Source organism: Triticum aestivum, chromosome 2A (assembly GCF_018294505.1).
Source record: "Triticum aestivum cultivar Chinese Spring chromosome 2A, IWGSC CS RefSeq v2.1, whole genome shotgun sequence".
Taxonomy (NCBI): Eukaryota; Viridiplantae; Streptophyta; class Magnoliopsida; order Poales; family Poaceae; genus Triticum; species Triticum aestivum.
In genome coordinates, this window is record NC_057797.1 from 471100225 (window position 1) to 471124135 (window position 23911).

At 44.9% G+C, this 23911-nt stretch overlaps 2 protein-coding genes across 2 annotated transcripts; one reads left to right on the plus strand and one right to left on the minus strand.

Moving 5' to 3' along the window:
• Positions 1-3791: 3791 nt before the first annotated feature.
• On the plus strand, positions 3792-8711 carry LOC123189021 (TBC domain-containing protein C1952.17c). The gene is made up of 9 exons (XM_044601337.1): positions 3792-4230; positions 4328-4420; positions 5288-5392; positions 6187-6336; positions 6549-6647; positions 6741-6869; positions 7926-8105; positions 8205-8321; positions 8403-8711. The coding sequence occupies exons 1-9, from the start codon at positions 3928-3930 to the stop codon at positions 8565-8567; spliced, it is 1341 nt and encodes a 446-aa protein (XP_044457272.1). The 5' UTR covers positions 3792-3927; the 3' UTR covers positions 8568-8711.
• Positions 8712-13907: 5196 nt separating this feature from the next.
• On the minus strand, positions 13908-16994 carry LOC123189022 (nudC domain-containing protein 2). The gene is made up of 5 exons (XM_044601339.1): positions 16537-16994; positions 16280-16428; positions 16093-16141; positions 15470-15612; positions 13908-14254 (listed from the first exon to the last, which is right to left on the minus strand). The coding sequence occupies exons 1-5, from the start codon at positions 16583-16585 to the stop codon at positions 14168-14170; spliced, it is 477 nt and encodes a 158-aa protein (XP_044457274.1). The 5' UTR covers positions 16586-16994; the 3' UTR covers positions 13908-14167.
• Positions 16995-23911: the final 6917 nt, after the last annotated feature.

The following is a 23911-nucleotide window of genomic DNA, read 5'->3' on the forward strand; positions in this document are numbered from 1 at the left end:
CATTATCGGTCTTCGCACACATTTCTGGTTACATACCTGTTTGTCACGTATCACACACATCTTGTTAAGTTGAACCGTTTCTGTTATCTTGGCTCAAAGCAAACAGTTCATCCAAGTAAATTGTATGTTGTATATCGCACACACCTTGATATGGCTGACCATTTCTTTTGTGTTGCCTAATCACAAACGGTTCATCCGAGTGAACTGTATGCCGTATATCGCACACGCCTTTATCTGGCTACCTGTTTCTGTTGTTCTGCCTCATCGCAAATAGTTCATTGAACTCAAGCGTATGCCTAGAATCGCACATGCAACTAAAATCTGAACCGTGTTTGATGTATCCGCCATCGCAAACGTTTTGCACCTTTTTTGACGGGTTTTTTACATCACCGTTTGCGATTAATGCATCGCACATAGTTTCATCAAAGGGTCTCTGATCATAGTGTCGCGTTAGTAGCATCCTGCAGTAGTGGATGGTGATACAAGTGTAGTATGGATAGTACATATAGGCTTTTGTAATATGAAAATATAAAAATAACAAGGTAGCTGGTGATAAAACAGAGGACAAACGGTATTGCAATGCTTAGAAATAAGGCCTAGGGTTCATACTTTCACTAGTGCATTCTCTCAACAATACTAACATAGTTGAATTATATAACAATCTCTCAACGTGCGACGAAGAATCACTCCAAAGTTCTTATCTAGCGGAGAACATAAGATGAAATTGTTTGTAGGGTACGAAACCACCTTAAAGATATCTTTTCCAATCGATCTATTGAGCTATTCCTATAAGTGTCACAAACACCCCTAGAGTTCATACTAAAATAACACCATATGACACACATCAACCAACTCTAATGTCACCTAGATACTCCAATGTTACCACAAGTATCCGTGAGTTGAGTATACGATATGCATCAAACAACTTCAGATTCATAATATTCAATCCAACACAAAGAACTTCAAAGAGTGCCCCAAGATTTCTATTGGATAAAGTAGGACAAAAAACGTGCATCAACCCCTATGCATAGATTACCCCAATGCCATCTCGGGAATTCGCGAGTTGAGTGCCAAAACATACATCAAGTGGATCAATATAATACCCCATTGTCACCGCGGGTATTCATATGCAAGACATACATCAAGTGTTCTCAAATCCAACAATGTATTCAATCCGATAAAAGTGAAACCTCAAAGGTAAAAACTCAATTATCACAACAAGACAGAGAGGGGAAACACCGTATGATCCAACTATATTAACAAAGCTCGTAGTACATCAAGATCGTGCAAAATCAAGAACACGAGGGAGAGAGAGAGAGATCAAACACATAGCTACTTGTACATACCCCTAGCCTCGAGGGTGAACTACCCCCTCCTCATCATGGTGGCCGTCGCGATGATGAAGTTGGCCTCCGATGATGATTTTCCCCTCCGGCAGGGTGCCGGAACGGGCTCCCGATTGAGTTTTCGTGGATACAGAGGCTTGCGGCGGCGGAACTTCTCGTCTAGGTTAACTTTTGGGGGTTTCTGAATATATAGGATTTTTTGGTGTCAGTCTCACGCTAAGATAGGCTTCGAGGGGCCCACTAGGCACCAGGGTGCGCCAGTGGTGGCGCACCCTGGTGCCTAGTGGCCACCTCCTTCACCTCCTGGTCCTCCCACGAAGTTTCTAGTGCCTCTTTTGTTCCCAAAAATTATCAAAAAGTTTCACTGCATTTGGAGAACTTTGATTTCTGCACAAAAAACAACATCATGGTAGTTCTGCTGAAAACATCGTCAATCTGGGTTAGTTCCATTCAAATCATACCAAAACCATATAGAATTTTTGTAAACATGGCATAAATACTTCATAAATTATAGATACGTTGGAGACGTATCAGGGTCGTCCTTGACATCGCCGACGTTGTCGTTGTGGTTGCCATTGGTATTGCTGCTGTCGTTGCCGTTACCATTGTCCGGACTGGCATTAGCGTGTTCGCCATATAGCACTCATAGGTCAAAGTCTCTTGCCACTTGCGCAAGGGCACTGTGGCTGGCGGTCGGCTTTCCGCAGACTCGCAGACTTCTTCTTCCATGTCTTCTGACTCCTCGGTGGCTCCTTTAAGGACGTAAGTGAAATCTTCAACATTGGCGACGAGATTAGTGGTGGGTGGGTCAAAAAATAGACTTCTCCAGTAACTCCTAGATCTGATCTGACATCGAGATTGGTATAACCGATGTCTGTTGTTCTAGGATCTGGCTGGACGTCCAAGAATATTGGCTCTCCCTGGCAGTCCACGGTATAATCCATCTTGGCGAATCTTACGATCTGACCTAGAGTGAAAGCCTCGCCCTGGCCGAGGTTTCCAATCGAGTTGGCGATGAGGGTGATGTCGCCGAAGACGAACATACGACCCGGCGGGAAGATCATGATGGAGCCGGTCTAAGCGTTGATACGAACAGTCATCGAGCCCGACGTTCACTTACCAGGACCTGCATGGGTCACCACTATTGGATCTTAATCCAACAAATCCCTTGGTAGGGTATCCTAACTAGGCGACTTAACACGATGGTAATAAAAGACGAGGTTTATCCAGGTACAGACTCTCCAAAGGAGATAATACCCTGCATCATGCTTGCGTTTGAGTATGTACAAAGTACATGTCAAGTACCAAGGGATTGAATCTAATCTACATCAACCCTGACCCCAGCTTATATACACATCGGGGGTCCTAGGGTTTACACAAGTAGGTCGGTTACATCGGTGGAGGCAGAGACCCCCTCCAACTTTGGTATCGTCGAATTGTACTCCAAGTCTCTCGTATCTCCATTTAATCAACTATAGGCTACCCAAAGGGGCCCATGAAAGAACCAGCCTAGGGGGTCATAGTTAGGCCCACCAGGCCGAGAACCGACAAACAATTTGACTGATAGTGCCTGAAAAAATTAACCAATAAAAGATCATCAATTAGACGAGTATTGACAATGGTGTGGAAGGAGCGACGATGTGATGGAGATTATATAAACAAACATCAAGTAAAGGAAGAAGTGAATCAGAATCCTAAGTAACCTGTGATTTTTGGTTGGTTGCACATCGATTTCCATTAAATGGGTTTCAGGCTTGCAGCAAGTGCAACTTGCGTCGTCAATCATCGGCGGGTCGACTCCAATCGCAGCCGGCGCTTCACTGGCGTCGCCCGAAGACGCGTCCCTATCCCTCGATTTTGTCGGACTGCAAGTTCAGTTACCATGCGAGCAAGCCTTGACCATATGCTTGGCCTGTCGGTGAGGAGCAGGATGAGCATGATGGTCACCTCGAGTGTGTCCATCGAGATGCAAAGGGCTGCACCTCATAAGGCTTTGCCTTTTCTTTCAGATGCAAATCGACTGATAAATTCACCGACACATTACATCATAGTTCAATTGCCCAAAATCACAAGAGACGTCTGAATTTGTTTCTGGAGCAGCAACTAGGTTTCATTCGGCACTTGGTGCTTTAAACGTACAAACCCCACGTGAAGATCTAACATCCACGAACGCAAAACCCCGACAGATTTAACAGTTTAGAAGAGATGCAGTTTATTTTTTAAGTCGGCCAAAAGAACTAGTCCTTAGTGTAATGTTTTAATGTCTCTAAATTTTCTCTAGATTTCAGTCAAATATTGTGTAACTTTGTGTGACACTAAAACATTAAAACATCATGTGACTTTTTTTTAGGAAAAACATCAGGTGACTGAATGTCAGCCAAGCAGTAGCTTTCTTCTCATCTCAAAAGAAAAGGAAAAGGAAAAAGAGGAAAAGAAAGCTGGAGAAGAGAAGAACACCGAGGCACCGACCGGTCCAAGTCCAACCCAGCCGTCCCCTCCGATCCGGGGGACTCCTCCCCATTCCCAACTCCTAAACCCATCGCCGCCACAGGCACCATCTCCCCCGGCCTCAGCAGCCGCCATGGCCGACGGCGCCAACCCAAACCCAACATCCACACCCAGGCAGAAGGCAGTCCCGGACTGGCTCAACAGCCCGATCTGGTCCGCCCCTGCCCCTAGCCCGCGCCACCGCTCCCCTCCCCGCGCCCCCTCCCCTCCCCCACCTCCCCCTCCCAAGCCGCAGCACGATCCGACCCCGCCGCCCCCTCGTCAACCCGCGCGGCGCGACGGTGCAAGCTCTGACTCCGACTCCGACAGCGGCGGCGGTGACGAGGGCGCGGCCACCTCGTCTCGGACCCACCTCGTCGCCGAGTTCAAAGCGGCGGTGAGTGTTGGCCTCTCGCGGTCGAGTCACGGGACTTCGCTGTTTAGCTTTGGTTTGTAACTTGTTCGTTCGTCTGTTTGTGTTTCGGTGCGTGTAGCTGGAAAGGAAGGTGGTGGATCTGGCGGAGCTGCGGAGGCTCGCGTGCCAGGGCGTGCCTGACGACCCCGCCGTGCGGCCTGTTGTCTGGAAGGTCTGGGAATTCTCCCATTTTCTTCGTATAACTTTTTCACTATGTGTTCGTGCAGTTTGCTTGGGCCTGGCCGAGTGTTTGCTCTCTCACTCACATGCTGGTGATATGACATTGGCAAGAAAGTTCAAGAGTTACATTTTTATGCCCTGATGCTTGTTGATGACCTCGTATGATCATTGTTGATTCCATATATGGCATGATGCCCCAATTGAGTCTAGGACGGGGTTGCCATGGTTGGTTCACCTAAATCAGGATAGTATCTTTTGAACGGCATGACACACATTAGATTTATGAAAAAAAATTAGCCTCCATGTGATTGGTCTTCAAACTTATGCATCATTTATAATGAAATACAAACATATATGCTTACTTAACGATGGACTCGCATAGTACATGAAGCGCTCATGGAATTTACTTATATTCCATGAATAAGTCCTTGAACAATTGATTCACTAATAGAATACGATTTTGAAATATTCTAGACTGGGAGTAGTAATATTGTTTCATGAATAGACTTCTCATGCCAAGTTCCCAAGTAGGGGAAAAACAATTCTCAAGCTTGTTGAGATCTCCCCAGAAGCCAAATAAACGAGCCTCGAGTTTTTTCCTTCTGTTTTGCATTTCTTTGCTGTTTTTTATGAATTTATTTCATTGCACATCATAATTTGGAGCCATGCTCTAATTTTATTGTAGAGGTTTGAGAATAGCTACTGTTATAGGTTTAGATTAGAAGAAACTGTTGAACAAACGGCAAGTGTTTGAGGTAAAATGGATATTGTGAATGCATTTTAGTCTGTTGGCGGTGTCGATATTTTTTTTCCTTTTTAATATGTTACAAATTTATTTGACTTTTTTGATAGTTAGCAGCTTCTCTTGGGGTACTTGCCAATGGATCATGCTCTGTGGGCGTACGAACTGGAAAAAAAGCGGTCCCAGTACAGTGCTTTCAAAGACGAGCTTTTGGTTAACCCTGTAAGTTTTTAATGCACATTGCGCTGTAACTTCTTTACGATCGCAGATGCATGAGTTCTTTAGTTCTTTACCATTGCAGATGCACGAGTTCTTTAGTTGTTCACCACTTACTATGTGTTTAAATAGAAGGAACAATGCTTTCCTTCCCTAGGAGGGCTAGGAGAGCACCGGTGTGTGTTGGTAGCTATATATTGAAAAAAAAATCCAAATCAGTTACGGGCATGAAACACACTCCTTAAGGGCCAGTTCTTTTGGGGCTTATGACTTGCTGTGGAAATAAGCGCCCCCCCTACCCAGCTTATTCTAGAAGCCCAACCTAGTCCTTAACATCTTAAGATTTTGTTGGTTTTGGTGCCAGGCTGGTAGACAGTCACCTCATGCTGGCTGCCACAATTTTCCCCTCCTAACTTTGTACTAGAATCAGTCCGAAATAGATGATATTTTTAGCAAGTTTGTTTTGGCTTGCAAATGGCAGACATTTTTATTGTCGAGATGGCATTTCCCTCAAATACCTGAACTAAATGCTGATTCATGCTGGTGTGAAGAGATGAGTGATCTAAAACGACAGACAAAGTAGACCATATGGAATATTTGACTAGAAAACGTCAATCTTCAGCTAGCATGATCCATAATTAGAAAACCCCACCCCACAACCACACGTGTGCGCACACACCATACATTAAATTAATAATGTGCTTTACTGTGATGTAGATTCTTTAATTTACCTACTTTGTGGTGGTTCCTTTTCCCATTTTTAACCAACCTGCACAACAATATATTTTGGTTCTGGTCAGTCAGAAGTTACCCGAAGAATGGAAATGACTATTTCAAAAAGGAAGGAACATAATTCTGAAGGAACTGGATTTCTCCCAAGGGCGGAAATCGTCCAGGACGAACATCCTCTAAGCCTTGGGAAAACTAGTGTTTGGAACCAACACTTCCAGGTAATGTTTAACTGCACTTAAAATTACTGTACTTCCTGGCTGTTTGCCATACTCTGTACATTGTTTCTATTAATTCATTTTATTTGGTTTTGCAACTTGCAACTGCTTTGCTTGTGAGAGACCTCCCTTTGCATTCTGCTTGTTAGTTAATGTTGTGATAAATATGTTAGTGTCTTAGCTACTAAAATGTAAATGTTATCGAATACTTTCAGGAATCTGAAACTGTAGAGCAGATTGATAGAGATGTTAAGCGTACTCATCCTGAGATGCAGTTTTTCAATGGCGGTTCTTCTGATGCCTTGTCTAATCAGGTAGGCATTTATTGTCTAAACATGATGCCAGTTCTTGCTTGTTTCTGGTACTTCTATTTAGTCTAAATCTAAAATGTGATGTATTTTTTCCAGGAGTCATTGAAGCGAATACTTACCATCTTTGCAAAATTAAACCCGGGTATAAGGTATGTACAAGGAATGAATGAAGTTTTGGCACCTCTCTACTATGTCTTCAAGAATGATCCAGACCAAAGTAATTCTGTAAGTTCTCTTAATGTCCCCATTTGCTTTAAAAAAACTTTTTTTTAGTTTTTGTGGTGATGAAACAAACTGACCATGCTAAAGATTGTGTGATTTTCCTTATAGCTTCAAAGTATTAATTGTCTTAAATTTTATTTTTCTTAGTATTGATGTAATATGCAACCCGTGATGATGCAACGAGTACTGGAGTTTGAATCTTTGAATCGTATAGTAAATGATGTGATGCATCTGTATATACTCACTTCATTTCACAATGTTTGGCACTTTTGGTCATGATATGCTTCCTGCATAGCTGGTATTTTCAACCAAGATATCCTTCCCAAATGTTTGGAGCTTTGCACCTTTGCATTCATCTTTTATCATCTTGCCCATAGTTGATTATGCATTCTCGTTGTTTGTTTTCTTAGACTTTTCTCCCACATCTTTGTTATGAGGGGGATTTAGACCTAACCCTTGCATTTTTTTTGCTAAAACATGCGCTCAAAAGTGCCATGTATTGAAAACAGTGAAAGTACATCTTTATCTTCCAACCAAAATAAGAGCTAAGAAAGAATCATCTCTGATGCAGTTTGGCGGTCGATAATTTCGAATGTGTCAAAATGCATCATTAGATTTTTAGAGTATATAAATCCTACTGCAAGCTTCTAGAGGAGTATCTTGTGGAGTTTACAGATTAGGCTCAACCTAACCCATGAACTTCTGGAATTCTCTCCTTTACAGTCTGGTTAACATGATAAGCTTAGACTCCATGTTTTAGTTAATAAGGATTATTGTAGCAACTAAAATCCGACATAGATTTGCCAACTGTTGTTTTGTAGACCCATTGCAAGGAACAAGGTTTTTCTTATGGCCTACATAGTACAACTACGCATTTCCTTTGCGAGGCTATATTTCACAAGGCCACCCCGCTCCTGAATTTTCCAAAGCGAATATCTTATTGATTTATGGCTGCTAATATCAAATAGCTTTAGCCCATGCACCATGCGTAATGCGTCGCATTATGCATCATGGAAGCTTGATGACCGTGTACTTTCCATTTTTCTTTTGTATGAACAGGCTTCAGCAGAGTCAGATGCTTTTTTCTGTTTTGTTGAGGTGCTAAGTGGATTTCGAGATAACTTTTGCAAGCAGCTTGACAACAGTGTTGTTGGTATACGCTCCAGAATCAGTAAACTATCCCAGCTCCTGAAAAGGCATGATGAAGAGCTCTGGCGGCATTTAGAGGTCGTAACCAAGGTACGGATCTAATGTACTTACTCATTTTTAACTGGTCAGAATTAATATATTGTTACATATACTTTAGCCTCCATTGTGACATTCCTCCATCAATTCCAGGTTAACCCACAGTTCTATGCGTTCAGATGGATCACCCTGCTATTGACACAGGAGTTTAAGTTCCGTGACTGCATCCACCTGTGGGATGCGTTATTAGGTGATCCAGAGGGGCCCCAGGTTAGAGAGCTGCCATTTATATTTTCGTCCCGTGTGATGCATTTCCGAGGCAATAGATTAACTCATCTTGTTTTGTTGCAGGCCACCTTGTTAAGGATCTGCTGTGCAATGCTAATTCTTGTTCGAAGACGGCTCTTGGCTGGCGACTTCACTGCAAACCTCAAGCTTCTCCAGAATTACCCACCCACAAACATTGACCACTTGTTGCATATTGCTAATAAATTGCGTGGGCTAGTTCCCTGCTGAATGATTTGTTCTTTTTTTTCCAATGTTGTTTTTATGGTAGTCCGCTGTCCAGAGATGATGCATTAAATCTGTAAATGAATATCCATACGCTCTTTTTGACCCATTGTTTATCGTGTAATGTATGCCTGTTAAAGCTTGCTGTTCTTTTAGTAGTCATATTGTTAGTTATAAGAACTATGAAAAGTTCTTTTGGTGCCAAAACTGTGGCATTTGAAGAACTCCAAAGATCACATAGCTCCATATTATGTGGGCTGTCAAAATTTGCTGATAATTTTTGGAAATTTTGCCAGCCATGCATTTTTATCTTGACAAATAATTGCTATTTTGAGTTGTCATTGTTTTTGTATAAATTGCAAGTGGGCCTCTTTTATTGCAGAGATCATTCTAAACTGTAACACCTTCTGAAAATAAAGGACGCTAGCAGTAGGATTGCCAAACATATATGGTGGACTAAGGGATTTTCTAACAAACGAAAAGGACCCCTTGGAAACAGTTTATTTTTTGCGGGATTTTTTTTATCTATTCATCTTCAAAGAAATAATAATATCACATCTATATCCGTAGACCACCTAGCGGCGACTAGAAGCACTGAAGCGAGCCGAATGTGCGTAGCTGTCATCGTCCCTCCCGTAGGACTAGCATACTAGAACAGCAACCGCCGCTGATGAAGAATAAGAAGGATCCAACTTGAAAACACACAAACGTAGATGAACTATGGCCAGGTTCGAGCAAATCCATCAAAGACAAATTCGCTGGAGGGGCTAGGCGTGAAGAACCTTATTTCGTCGCCGTCTTGTCTTCCTGAACAGGACACAAACCTAACAAACTCGAAGAAACATCTGAAAACGAAGCCCTTCCATCGGCAAAGGCTGAGATCCATCGCGCCCCCATGGCCCTAAGGCCACCGGAGACGAGGGGACCGGCGGCGGCGGCGGGAGGCAGAGGAGCCTTTTCTTTTTGGAGAAAGATAATATTATTGATGGATTTGGAAACAGTATTTGCTTAATTGAAATCCAAAAGTGTCTCGTTTCATTTGCTCAATGTAAGTAAAAAGGCAACTTGGCAAATTTTCTCAAAAAGTATAGCGTAGCTGAGATGCCAAATATCGACATCATTCGTTTCAAAAAGAAAAAAATATCGACTTCATTCCTGAAAAACTGCATACAGAGTGTTCACTCTCTAGTCTTTGTTTTCTCCCCACAAGTCTAAGTCTTGCACACACCACAGAAATTCGAAATATGAAATTGTAGACGAATCTTTACATCTTTCCTTGCATAATACTCCCTCCGTCTTAAAATTCTTGTCTTAGGTTTATCTAAATATGAATGTACCAAGTCACGTTTTAGTATTAAATACATCCATATCTAGATAAATTTAAGACAAGAATTTTGGGACGGAGAAAGTATTGTTTCGGCAGTAGTAACTTTTACTTGCAGCAGGATGTGAACTAAAAGAATACGTGCAATTTCAGTACAGGAAGCGGAGCGATCTACAGTGTAAGAAATATGAACTTTTAAGAGCAACTCTAGCAGAGCCGTCATATTCATAATCTATCAAAAATAATAAAGGTAAACACAAAGTCGTCATATCTCAGCTTCCAATCTTTTTCCCTTATTTCGTCCTTCAACGTCACACTTGTAGGGGCAACATTTCATTCAAAGCAACCATGTACATATTCTTAAAAAAATGCAGAAACAAATGAAGCATCATGCACACATTCAACCTACATGTACAAATGACATGTCGCCGGCTCGCATGCGTGCACGTCCACTCCTCTTGTGTATTGGTCGCCGTCCTAAAATGCACGAGCTCTGCTTGCGTTATCTCCGAAAATGATCTTGATTTTGCAGCCATGGTATTTGGATCAAACATCATCGACCAGTTCTCCTCAACCACCTTCTCTTGCATCAACCAATTATCCTTAAGCTGAAGCATACACACCTCAATCTCTTCCTTGTGCTTCTTTTACTTTCGTGCCTAACCTTCCACCTCGCCTTCTTCTCTTCTAACCTCCTCACCTCCATCTCCAACTTTTCTTATTTCCTCTCACCCTGTCAATTCATTCCTTGACTTGATCCACTCATTGACCTTGACTTCCATAGCCTCCACCTCTCTTGTCTCTTGACTAGGGGTGGGCATAAAAACCGATGAACCAAACACCGAACCGAAGCCGAAACCAAAAAAACCGAATTTTCGGTTTTTGTCATTGGCACACATAATTTCGGTTTTACCTTCAATAAGCGAACTAAGTTCGGTTAGTTCGGTTTTTAATTCAGTTAGCCGAAATGCTACCGAACTATACAGTACACGCAGACTGGACTGGAGTACTGGACGATTTGTCGTCTCCCATTTTCCTGTTCACAGCAGCCCACGCCTCGCAAGCCACTTCACGGGGGCTGGGTGTTGCTATTGGACCTCACGTGGAGCCAAGCAGCCCACTAGACTCTGTGCAAGTAGCCCACTAGCTGTGTACATTATGTGGACCTACCATCTGCCTTGCCTCGATAGAAAAATGGCCTGGTAGTCCGCATGCGAGTGCAGCCGAGTAGGACATTCGCTTAGTCCCACCTCGCTGGCTGACGAGATGAGGCAAGGATTTTATGCTATATAAGAGGGTCACGTTGTTCCATTCCTAGCACAATAGCTAGCAGCACGGTACGTACGGTACAAACCGAAAACCGTACCGAACTATCGGTTAACAGAATTTTCGGTTAGCAATTTTGAGCTCTAATTTTTGGTTAGTAATTTTGTTAACCGAATTTAACAAAAAACCGAATGGTAGAAACCGAATTTTTGGTTTATACCGAATACCCAGGCCTACTCTTGACCACCTCCTTCGATTTCTTCCGCCTGGCAGCCCCATGCTACACGCCAAAGTGGTATTTCTAGGCCTCCTTCATCCCTACCATCTTCCCGCCATCATCCAATTTTGGAGAGGAAGAGATCGATGACCTCAATTTTCTGGAGGAGCCTCCTCATTACTCATTTTCTACTTCTCATTATCATCCAATTCTTTCCAACAATGTTGGGGCCAAATGCTTTTGACCTTTGTCTTGGGCATTTGCTTGTACCTTTCTGTTATCCCATCATAACTCACAAATGGACAATGATGTAATGCTGAAAGTTATATGCAAAGAGGATGTTGAGAAATACGACAAGAGTGTTCACATATCCACCAATGGTGACACCACTAGGAGGCAAGTTTCTCACTTGCTCCACAACCTGCCCGGTGGTTGCACATCTCTTGAATTGTACCCCATCCGTTTGTGAGAGATTTGAGCGTACGGTTGGATCTATGCCTAATGTGTTGACAAAACTTTTCTTGGTGCGCTTTCAATACTTTGATTGGTTCGATCTTTCCTAGTGACCGTGTCAAGAGTGATATCTTGTCATTGCCATCACCAAAGCAATGTTCTCTTCATTGTAGTTCGCAAACCGAAGTGCTTTCTTCCTTGAAGCGAGGGTGGCATGGAACGTGGGTGACATGGAATTGATCCAATTTCATTTCTTTCCTCGCCTAATCCAATTCCTAAAAGTGCAATACAGATGTGTCATCGGGAGACAAGTCTCGGCTATCGAAATCATGGTCTCAGTGAATCACCCATCGTACCTGTCGAGAAAAGATACATTATTAACCACTAAACCTCCCAAGTGCATAAAAGCATTGTAAAATTCCAATCATTGTTCCACTATCACATTGCATTGAAGTGAACAAACTGAAAGATAAGGGACGATTCTTTTTACCAACTCGGCAAATCATCAAATGCTTTTGCGTTCGTAGGTCTAGGATCTATAAAGTATGTCTAGAGGTGGTGGGTGAATAAACTACTGAGCCAAAAGATGAACTCTTCTCCCAAATTTAAGTTTCCATGGCAATTTTATGCTTTTCCAGTAATCGATCAAGCACCCTACACATGCCAGTCTACAAGACTATATGCAATGGAAAATAAAGACATGCAAGTGTAAGTAACAAAGTAGGGTTCGAGATATGCAAACACGGGTTAACTAGGGGAAGATTTTTTCCTATGGTTCAGATAGTTGGTGTTATCTTACATTCAGATTGATGGAGGCTTTGATCCATAGAGGATCTAAGATCACAAGGATCCCGGTTGCGAGATCCCGCTAAGGGATGGTCCACGAAAGACACACACCCACGAAGGATGCACAAAGAAACAACCAACCTATGCCACCATGGCGTACGCCCACAAAGACTACCCTCACTGACGGTAGATCTTCACAAAGTGGGCAATCTCGAGCCCTTGGTTTCTCACAAGCTTCAAAAATTCCAAGCACCTAGCCGATCTAGGAGACACATAAACCCTTCAAAAGTAATAAGATTGAGGCTACTTGGGGATGAATGCCTTGCTCTTGTGCTTCAAAAGATGATATCCTCAACACTCAACTCTATCAACATTTGGCTTTTTGGATTGGAGAATAGGAGTGGAAAGCAAGAGGGTATTAGATCTCAAAGGATTGACTTGGATTGTTGTGTAGGAACTCTTTGAAATCGGCACGAGGAGTTCTCTCTCAGGACATATGATGGGAGTGGGGTTTACTTTGAGTGAACATGTGGGATGGGTGAGGGTATAAATAGACTGGATAAAAAAATCTGACAACAACTACACACTTTTTGACACAGCTCGGAGGCTTCGACCTATACAAAAGGTAAAGGCGGCAGCTTTCAGAGGTAAAGGCGGCAGCTTTCAAACTTCTTGGACGGTTCGACCAGAAGCCATTCAGAGGTTCTGAGGTGAACACCGCAAAAGTGGCACACTCTCTCTTACTGCACTGAAAATTAGGAGCGAAGGGGTTCAAAATTTTTGAGGGAAGAACAAAAGGTTTGCTTGGCAATTTCAAATGGAAGTCTTGGGCCCGGATGGCTAGGATTTGCAACGGCTATACTTGGTGAATTTCTAGGCGGTTCCAACTGGAAGAGCTCAACAGCTCCGAACCATGGAAGTTGGATAAATAGTGGAGGAATTGTGCATGCTTTTGAGGACCTTGGAGTTTGATCTTTAAGCAAGCAGATGGAGAAAGAATCTCATCACAACATTCTCATCCCCTTTTGATAGTACCAGCAATACCTATGGACTCAATGTGATCTTGGATCAATAAAACAAAAATGGATGATCGTTATCCTAGTAAAGACATAATCAATCCAATGAAATCAATGCTATTTTAATAGAGAAAGTTTTACCAAGAAGCAAGACAGACGCATCGTAGATACAATTCTCACGCTGCACTTGAACTTCAAAACCACATCATGGTCACAACTATAATACTCCCTCCAATCCACCACACGTTCACAACTATAATACTCCCTCCTATCCAAAATAAGTGTCGTGAAGTACCACATATGCATAATGTTCCCACCATCGAGGGACTCTTATTAGGTTCAGTGGATAGAGCAGGTTCAGCAACAAAGTTTCACCTTGGCATGATCAGCGAGAAGGTCAACATCACACATCATCATTATTTCCAGGGTAAACACTGAATAATCCGAAAACACATTGTTTTCACAATTAACATATGCGATAGGTACAGTTGTCGCATTTGAGAAGATACGTCAAATCCAGCAAGATTTTTTGAGCCGAGCTTCTTCAATCAGTGTGAATTCCACCCATGAAGGTCCTTGGGTCAGGGCAGGTACCACTGAACTGAGCCTGCGAAAAATCAAACCCTGGATTCTGCATACACATAACATAGATATGAAGGGCAACGTTAATGCACATGCCATAGGTAACTCAAAACACACACAACATCCATTCACAAATGTAAGTTGGTCTTTTCCTATTCAGTTTCCCATGCAAGACTTTGACTGAATTTCTATTGTACTCCCTCCGTTCCTAAAATAAGTCTATGTAGAGATTCCACTATGGACCACATACGAATGTATATAGATGTATTTTACAGTGTAGATTCACTCATTTTGCTCCGTATCTAGTCCATAGTGAAATCTCTACAAAGACTTATATTTAGGAACGGAGGGAGTAGTATCCTGGTCGAAATGATAATAATAATACAGATTACAGAAGTATTTTTGCAAGGTAATCTGGCACTACTTATGGAGTAAATATATATACTTCTAAACTGTTAATGGACAAAGTTGCAAAAGACTTATAGCACTGACCCAATGGCCAGTTATATTTAATTATGGATAAAGCACCGGTATAAAGCTACGCCAGCATGTCATATGGTTGTTAACCAAGTATATTTTCTTTAGAATAGTACTGGCTCATAAAACTCCAGTTTGCAAAAAGAATCCTGCATGAGTGTTAGTAGTTTCAACTAGCAGCTGCACTTTCTTAAAACAAGGCAATAACTTTTTCAGTAACTCTTATGTTTTTCTCATCATGACAAGTGGGCAATAAATCATAGGTGTTTGGTTTCTAAAATGTTTGGCAAAATGGCTGATACTACCATGTGCAAGGCCAATGTATAGTGTGAGGTTGCCTATTTGCAATATAACACAAACACATGGATGCATGATAAGCAAGATCACTATTAGATAACCACCAATAGTTTCCCATACAAACAAGGCCTGTAATCCTATAGCCGGCTCATTTGGATAATTTCCAAACCCAACAATTGCTATATTTGCCAGGAAGGATCGGAGAACCAATGTTCAGTGTACACAGCAGAGCAAGACCAAAATCAGAGTTCTTTCGACCATTTCTGTAATCTGACTTGAGACATTAGTGCATTGCAGTACCAATCCAATTGACATCAGGCTCTGCTTCATATCACATATTATCGGTAAGGCAATAAGCATGTGCGCAAAATTGAGAAAATAACTATTTAGACATACAGGGATCCACGAGTGAGGCGGAACTGACTACACAGAAAAAGGAATGCACAGTAAACAGAAGGGAAACTATGTCTGCACAGTAAATTGATTATACCTCTTCTTGAAACCTTTGCAGCATAAGCCGTTTCTGTTCCTGGTCTGCAGCATATGGATCTAAGCTACCTTGGCCTTTTATTGGAGATGCCCATGCTTTCCCCTTTTCCCTTTTTTGCAGAGTGATATGCAATTCACCGTCCTCTGCATTGTAATCACAATGATCCATATTAAAAATATAGATCAGCAGAAGGCGCTAATGACGTAATGGTTGATATAGATGTCTCCCTAATGCTTGATAAACCTCATACCGGTGACTTCTCACCCATGGCAGCATACCCATATGCAAACTAGCCCACAAAATAATGGCACTCCACAAAATTACTGCAGCATATGGTGCACTGAATAAATTTAGTGTGTTTTTCCTTTTCCTACATTGATATTTTGTAAATGGACCAGAGAAAAAGGTTTTATGCCCTTAAATAATTCACTGCAGAGTGAAGAAGAGCTAAATCTAGTAAAAACTCGTAGATGAGTTCTGCACTAAATGTGCCATTGCAGACTGCACTGGATGAGCTGATTGCGCTTTCTAGTTCTGCACTAACCCAAACAGATACCTAAAATCCGCCAAAACTCTGTAGCTGGGAGACCAATAATTCCAGGTGGGAGAGAAATGAGCCATACCTATCGTCCAGAAAGACGAATCGGTCTTCACGGGGTGCATAAGGTCATGCTGCAAAACAATCCACATATCAAATTTAAAGATACAAACACAAATCAAGAAAGAGCTCAATATTTAGCACGAGCTCGAGTGGAATCGAATTGGAAGAGAGAGAGAGAGAGAGAGAGGGAGAGAGAGTAAATCACGGACGTTGAGGTAGGGCGGGTGGCCGCGAATGCCGACCTCAACGTGGCCGGCCTGGATCACACACTGAATCAGCTTGGTGGGCACGTTCTTGGGGAGCTCGATGTACATGTTCACCTCCTCCAGCGACTGGTCCCATTCGAAAACCTTCTGCCCTGCGCCCCCACGCAATCCATTGGGGGAGAGGAGGGGAGAAACCATAGGTGAGGGCAGGCTCTGGAACGCTCTAGAAGAAAGTGGAGCGTTAGACCGGGGAGGCTTACCATTGTGGACGAAGGCATGGCGCTTCTCGGGTGCCAGCCTCTCCGCCATGGCCGCGGGATTCGGCGCTCGCGACGCTTCTAGAGGCTTCTGGATCGGCTGAGGAACGCGATGGTTGAGGGAGATGGAGAAGAAGAGACGCCGCAGAACGCCACTCCCGCGATGTCAACGACTAAGGAGGGCGGCGACAAGTAGGGTTTGGTGGTGTCGTCGATATACGTGCAGGGCTGGAGGCGGACCAACCAAGCAAAGGGGATTTGTGGAGGAGGTCGAGGGGAGCACGTAGATGTCGCCGGAGGTGGCAGGGGCCGCCGGAGCCCGCAGAATCTGCTGCGTAGGTGGTCTGCTTCGGCCAAACAGCGGGTTGTTTCGATTGGGGAAGATGGTCTGCTTCGGCCAAACAGCGGCCAAACAGCTGCGTCCCCCTGTTTCCTCAGGCAACCGGATCACCGAATGCACGTTCTCAAAAAAAAAAAAAAATCACCGAATGGTCACCGCAACACTTCAATTAAACAGCTATAATGTCTGTTACTTCTTTCGTCCGAAAATACTTATCATTAAAATGGATAAAAAAAGATGTATTTAAAACTAAAATACATGTAGATATATTCTTTTTTATTTATTTTGATGACAAATATTTTTGGACGAAGGGAGTACAAACAAGAGCATATCCACACCCCGTCCCCGCGTCAACAAGCCCCCCAACACCATTTTTTATTGTTGGCGCGAAAAAAATGGCCCAGTCGTGTCCTTACAAGCCAATTTTTCGCCGGCTAGGCCCGATTTTGACGTCGGCGGACCTAGACCGAACCCGACGCGCTGGGGGACGCCCGGGGGCGTCGGAAGGAAACTTTTTTGGCGCGAAAGCTTGGTGGACCCGTCCAGTCAGCGATTAGGTGCGTTCATCGTCCTCATCGCCTCGTTTTTCCTCGGGGAATCAACGAGAAGGCTGCTGTCGGTCAGCCTTCCATTGATTCCTCACGAGCGGCGCAGTGAAAGCGCGCTGACGCGCCTCCCGCCCCTCCCGTCACGCGTACACATGGCTGCTGCCCGTTCGCCACCCATCCGCGACTATAAAAGCCGTCCCACACTCGTCAGTGGCCGCACAGTTCCTCGCCACATCACCTCTCCCCCTCTCACCGACGACGCCCCTCTCCCCTCTCTCCTCGTCTCAAAACCATGGTCGAGCGCTACCCCGGCGACGGAGCGGCGTCCAACGGCTTCGGCCGTCGCCACCTGCATGAGGACGAAGCCCGCCTCCTCTACGAGGCGGACTACCCAGCGCCGCTGAACATGTGGGTGCCTGGCTCTTGAAGCTCGGCGCCGGCGGTGTCCCGATGCCACCGGCGCCCATCGGTGCTGATCGACGCGCCGAGATCACGCGCGACCGCAGCTAAGGTACGTCCCCGACAGCCACACGCTATGGACGGCGTATGTCGGCCGCCGCAACGAAGAACAGCTCGCCTCCACGAACAGCGTCGAGCCTCGTGGCCGCCTCAACTCCGAGGGACGGTGCCAATGGTGGGGCGTCCCCGGCCGCATGCTCGAAGCCGTCCTCGAGCACATCGAGGACGGTGCTACTTCTTGAGCTTGCGTTGGTTTTTTCCTTGAAGGGGAAAGGGTAATGCAACAAAGTAGAGATAAGTATTTTCCTCAGTTTGAGAACCAAGGTATCCATCCAGAACGCACAAATCACCTAATACCTGCACAAACAATCAAACAACTTGCACCCAACGCGATAAAGGGGTTGTCAATCCCTTCACGATTACTTGCAAAACTGAGATCTGATAGAGATAGATGAACGGTATTTTTTTTGTATTTTTGGTTTATAGACCGGAAAGTAAAGATTGCACAAATAGTACATCGGAAACTAGTACGATGGAAAATAGAAACTTATTGTTGGGGATCGTTACAGAAATTAAAATTTTTCTACGCATCACCAAGATCAATCTATAGAGTAACTAGCAACGAGAGGGGAGTGCATCTTCATACCCTTGAAGATCGCGAGTCAGAAGCGTTGCAAGAACGCGGTTGGAGGAGTCGTACACGTAGCGATTCAGATCGCGGCCGAATCCGATCTGAGCACCGAACAACGGTGCCTCCGTGTTCAACACACGTGCAGCTCGGTGACATCTCCCGCGCCTTCATCCAGCAAGGAGGAGGGAGAGGTTGAGGAAGAAGGCTCCAACACCAGCACGATGGCGTGGTGGTGTTGGAGTGGCAGTTCTCCGGTAGGGCTTCGCCAAGCTCACGCAGAGGAGGAGAGGTGTTGGGGAGGGGAGGGGCTGCGCCTTGGATGTGGTGTTGCAGCCCTCCCTTCGCCCCTCTATTTATAGGGAGAAGGGGGAAGGGGGCCGGCCCCTCTAGATGAGATCTAGAGGGGGCGGCGGCCAAGGGGGAGGGGGCTTGCCCCCCAAGCAAGGGGGGCGCCCCCTTTTAGGATTCCCCCCAAACCCTAGGCGCATGGGCCCTAGGGGGGATGGCGCCCAGCCCACTAGGGGCCGGTTCCCTTCCACCTACAGGCCATAAGGCCCTCCGGGGCAGGTGGACCCTCCTGGTGGACCCCCGGAACCCCTCCGGTGGTCCCGGTACAATACCGGTATACCTCCGAATATTTTCGGTGACCGTATGATGACTTCCCATATATAAATCTTCACCCCGGACTATTCCGGAACTCCTCGTGATGTCCGGGATCTCATCCGGGACTCCGAACAACATTCGGTAATCACATACAAATCTTCCTAATAACCCTAGCGTCATCGAACCTTAAGTGTGTAGACCCTACGGGCTTGGGAACCATGCAGACATGACCGAGATAACTCTCCGACCAATAACCAATAGCGGGATCTGGATACCCATGTTGGTTCCCACATGTTCCATGATGATCTCATCGGATGAACCACGATGTCGAGGATTCAAGCAATCCCGTATACAATTCCCTTTATCAATCGGTATGTTACTTACCCGAGATTCGATCGTCGGTATCCCAATACCTCGTTCAATCTCGTTACCGGCAAGTCACTTTACTCGTTGCGTAACACATCATCCCGTGACCAACCCTTAGTCACATTGAGCTCATTACGATGATGTCTTACAGAGTGGGCCGAGAGATACCTCTCCGTCATATGGAGTGACAAATCCCAGTCTCGATTCGTGCCAACCCAACAGACACTTTCAGAGATACCCGTAGTGCACCTTTATAGTCACCCAGTTACGTTGTGACGTTTGGCACACCCAAAGTATTCCTACAGTATCCGGGAGTTGCACAATCTCATGGTCTAAGGAAAAGATACTTGACATTAGAAAAGCTTTAGCAGACGAACTACACGATCTTGCGCTATGCTTAGGATTGGGTCTTGTCCATCACATCATTCTCCTAATGATGTGATCCCGTTATCAATGACATCCAATGTCCATGGTCAGGAAACTGTAACCATCTATTGATCAACGAGCTAGTCAACTAGAGGCTCACTAGGGACATGTTGTGGTCTACGTATTCACACATGTATTACGATTTCTGGATAACACAATTATAGCATGAACAATAGACAATTATCATGAACAAGGAAATATAATAATAACCATTTTATTATTGCCTCTAGGGAATATTTCCAACAGTCTCCCACTTGCACTAAAGTCAATAATCTAGTTACATTGTGATGAATCGAACACCCATAGAGTTCTGGTGTTGATCATGTTTTGCTCGAGGAAGAGGTTTAGTCAACGGATCTGCGACATTCAGGTCTGTATGCACTTTACAAATATCTATGTCTCCATTTTGAACATTTTCACGAATGGAGTTGAAGTGACGCTTGATATGCCTGGTCTTCCTGTGAAACCTGGGCTCCTTGGCAAGGGCAATAGCTCTAGTGTTGTCACAGAAGAGTGTCATCGGGCCCGACGCATTGGGAATAACTCCTAGGTCGGTAATGAACTCCTTCATCCAGATTGCTTCTTGTGCTGCCTCCGAGGCTGCCATGTACTCTGCTTCACATGTAGATCCCGCCACGACGCTTTGCTTGCAACTACACCAGCTGACTGCCCCACCATTCAAAATATACACGTATCCGGTTTATGACTTAGAGTCATCCAGATCTGTGTCGAAGCTAGCATCGACGTAACCCTTTACGACGAGCTCTTCGTCACCTCCATAAACGAGAAACATATCCTTAGTCCTTTTCAGGTACTTCAGGATATTCTTGACCGATGTCTAGTGTTCCATGCCGGGATTACTTTGGTACCTTCCTACCAAACTCACGGCAAGGTTTACATCAGGTCTGGTACACAGCATGGCATACATAATAGACCCTATGGCCGAGGCATAGGGGACAACACTCATCTTTTCTCTATCTTCTGCCGTGGTCGGGCATTGAGCCGTGCTCAATCTCATACCTTGCAATACAGGCAAGAACCCCTTCTTGGACTGATCCATATTGAACTTCTTCAATATCTTGTCAAGGTACGTACTTTGTGAAAGACCAATGAGGCATCTCGATCTATCTCTATAGATCTTGATGCCTAATATATATGCAGCTTCTCCAAGGTCCTTCATTGAAAAACACTTGTTCAAGTAGGCCTTTATGCTTTCCAAGAATTCTATACCATTTCCCATCAATAGTATGTCATCCACATATAATATGAGAAATGCTACAGAGCTCCCACTCACTTTCTTGTAAACACAGGCTTCTCCATAAGTCTGCATAAACCCAAACGCTTTGATCATCTCATCAAATCGAATGTTCCAACTCCGAGAGGCTTGCACCAGCCCATAGATTGAGCGTTGGAGCTTGCACACCTTGTCAGCATTCTTAGGATCGACAAAACCTTCCGGCTGCATCATATACAATTCTTCCTTAAGGAAACCATTAAGGAATGTTGTTTTGATGTCCATTTGCCATATCTCATAATCATAGAATGCGGCAATTGCTAACATGATTCAGACGGACTTCAGCTTCGCTACGGGTGAGAAAGTCTCATCGTAGTCAACCCCTTGAACTTGTCAATAACCCTCATCGACAAGCCGAGCCTTATAGATGGTCACATTACCATCCGCGCCTGTCTTCTTCTTAAAGATCCATTTATTTTCTATGGCTCGCCGATCATCGGGCAAGTCATTCAAAGTCCATACTTTGTTTTCATACATGGATCCTATCTCGGATTTCATGGCTTCCAGCCATTTGTTGGAATCTGGGCCCGCCATCGCTTCTTCATAATTCGAAGGTTCACCATTGTCTAACAACATGATTTCTAGGACAGGGTTGCCGTACCACTTTGGTGCGGAACGTGTCCTTGTGGACCTATGAAGTTCAGTAGCAACCTGATCTGAAGTTTCATGATCATCATCATTAACTTCCTCTCTAGTCGGTGCAGGCACCTCAGGAACATTTTCTTGAGCTGCGCCACTCTCCGGTTCAAGAGGCAATACTTCATCAAGTTCTACTTTCCTCCCACTTACTTCTTTCGAGAGAAACTCTTTCTCTAGAAAGGATCCATTCTTGGCAACAAATATCTTGCCTTCGGATCTGAGGTAGAAGGTATACCCAATAGTTTCTTTAGGGTATCCTATAAAGACGCATTTTTTCGATTTGGGTTCGAGCTTTTTAGGTTGAAGTTTCTTGACATAAGCATCGCATCCCCAAACTTTCAGAAACGACAGCTTAGGTTTCTTACCAAACCACAATTCACACGGTGTCGTCTCAACGGATTTTGACGGAGCCCTTGTTGGTGAACGTAGCAGAAATTCAAAATTTTGTACGCATCACCAAGATCAATCTATGGAGTAATCTAGCAACGAAGGGAAGGAGAGTGCATCTACATTCCCTTGTAGATCGCTAAGCGGAAGCGTTCAAGTGAACGGGGTTGATGGAGTTGTATTCGTCGTGATCCAAATCACCGATGATCCTAGTGCCGAACGGACGGCACCTCCGTGTTCAACACACGTACAACCCGGTGACGTCTCCTATGCCTTGATCCAGCAAGGGGAGAAGGAGAGGTTGGGAAGACTCCATCCAGCAGCAGCACAACGGCGTGGTGGTGGTGGAGGAGCGCGGGACTCCAGCAGGGCTTCACCAAGCACTACGAGAGACGAGGAGGGAGAGGGGTAGGGCTGCGCCAACAGGGAGAGCAAATCACATGTGTTGGGCAGCCCCAAACCTCAAGTATATATATAGGGGGAGGGGAGGGGCTGCGCCCCCACCTAGGGTTCCCTCCCTAGGGGTGGCGGCCAGCCCTAGATCTCATCTAGGGGGCGGCCAAGGGGGGAGAGAGGGGGGCGCACCACTAGGTGGGCCTTAGGCCCATCTGAGCCTAGGGTTTGCCCCCTTCCCCTCTTGGAGGCGCCTTGGGCCTTGGTGGGAGGCGCCCCAGCCCACCTAGGGGCTGGTCCCTTCCCACTATTGGCCCATGTAGGCCTTCGGGGCTGGTGGCCCCACCTGGTGGACCCTCGGACCCCTCCGGTGGTCCCGGTACACTACCGGTGATGCCCGGAACACTTCCGGTGGCCAAAACCATACTTCCTATATATCAATCTTTACCTCCGTACCATTCTGGAACTCCTCGTGACGTCCGGGATCTCATACGGGACTCCGAACAACATTCGGTAACCGCGTACATACTTTCCCTATAACCCTAGCATCATCGAACCTTAAGTGTGTAGACCCTACGGGTTCGGAAGTCATGCAGACATGGCCAAGACAACTCTCCGGTCAATAACCAACAGCGGGATCTGGATACCCATGTTGGCTCCCACATGCTCCATGATGATCTCATCGGATGAACCACGATGTCAAGGACTTAATCAATCCCGTATACAATTCCCTTTGTCTAGCGGTACGATACTTGCCCGAGATTCGATCGTCGGTATCCCGATACCTTGTTCAATCTCGTTACCAGCAAGTCTCTTTACTCGTTCCGTAACACATCATCCCGTGATCAACTCCTTGATCACATTGTGCACATTATGATGATGTCCTATCGAGTGGGCCCAGAGATACCTCTTCGTTTACATGGAGTGACAAATCCGAGTCTCGATTCGTGCCAACCCAACAGACACTTTCGGAGATACCTGTAGTGTACCTTTATAGCCACCCAGTTACGTTGTGACGTTTGGCACACCCAAAGCACTCCTACGGTATCCGGGAGTTGCACAATCTCATGGTCTAAGGAAATGATACTTGACATTAGAAAAGCTTTAGCATACGAACTACATGATCTTGTGCTAGGCTTAGGATTGGGTCTTGTCCATCACATCATTCTCCTAATGATGTGATCCCGTTATCAACAACATCCAATGTCCATGGTCAGGAAACCGTAACCATCTATTGATCAACGAGCTAGTCAACTAGAGGCTTACTAGGGACATGGTGTTGTCTATGTATC

Coding starts and splice junctions, on each gene's coding strand:
- LOC123189021 (XM_044601337.1), top strand. CDS start 3,928: ATGGCCGACGGCGCCAACCCAAACCCAACATCCACACCCAGGCAGAAG. Junction 6,337..6,548: donor TTTGGAACCAACACTTCCAG/GTAATGTTTAAC, acceptor GAATACTTTCAG/GAATCTGAAACTGTAGAGCA. Junction 6,870..7,925: donor ATCCAGACCAAAGTAATTCT/GTAAGTTCTCTT, acceptor TTGTATGAACAG/GCTTCAGCAGAGTCAGATGC.
- LOC123189022 (XM_044601339.1), bottom strand. CDS start 16,585: ATGGCGGAGAGGCTGGCACCCGAGAAGCGCCATGCCTTCGTCCACAAT. Junction 16,142..16,279: donor GCCACCCGCCCTACCTCAAC/GTCCGTGATTTA, acceptor ATTGTTTTGCAG/CATGACCTTATGCACCCCGT. Junction 15,613..16,092: donor TTCGTCTTTCTGGACGATAG/GTATGGCTCATT, acceptor ATTACAATGCAG/AGGACGGTGAATTGCATATC.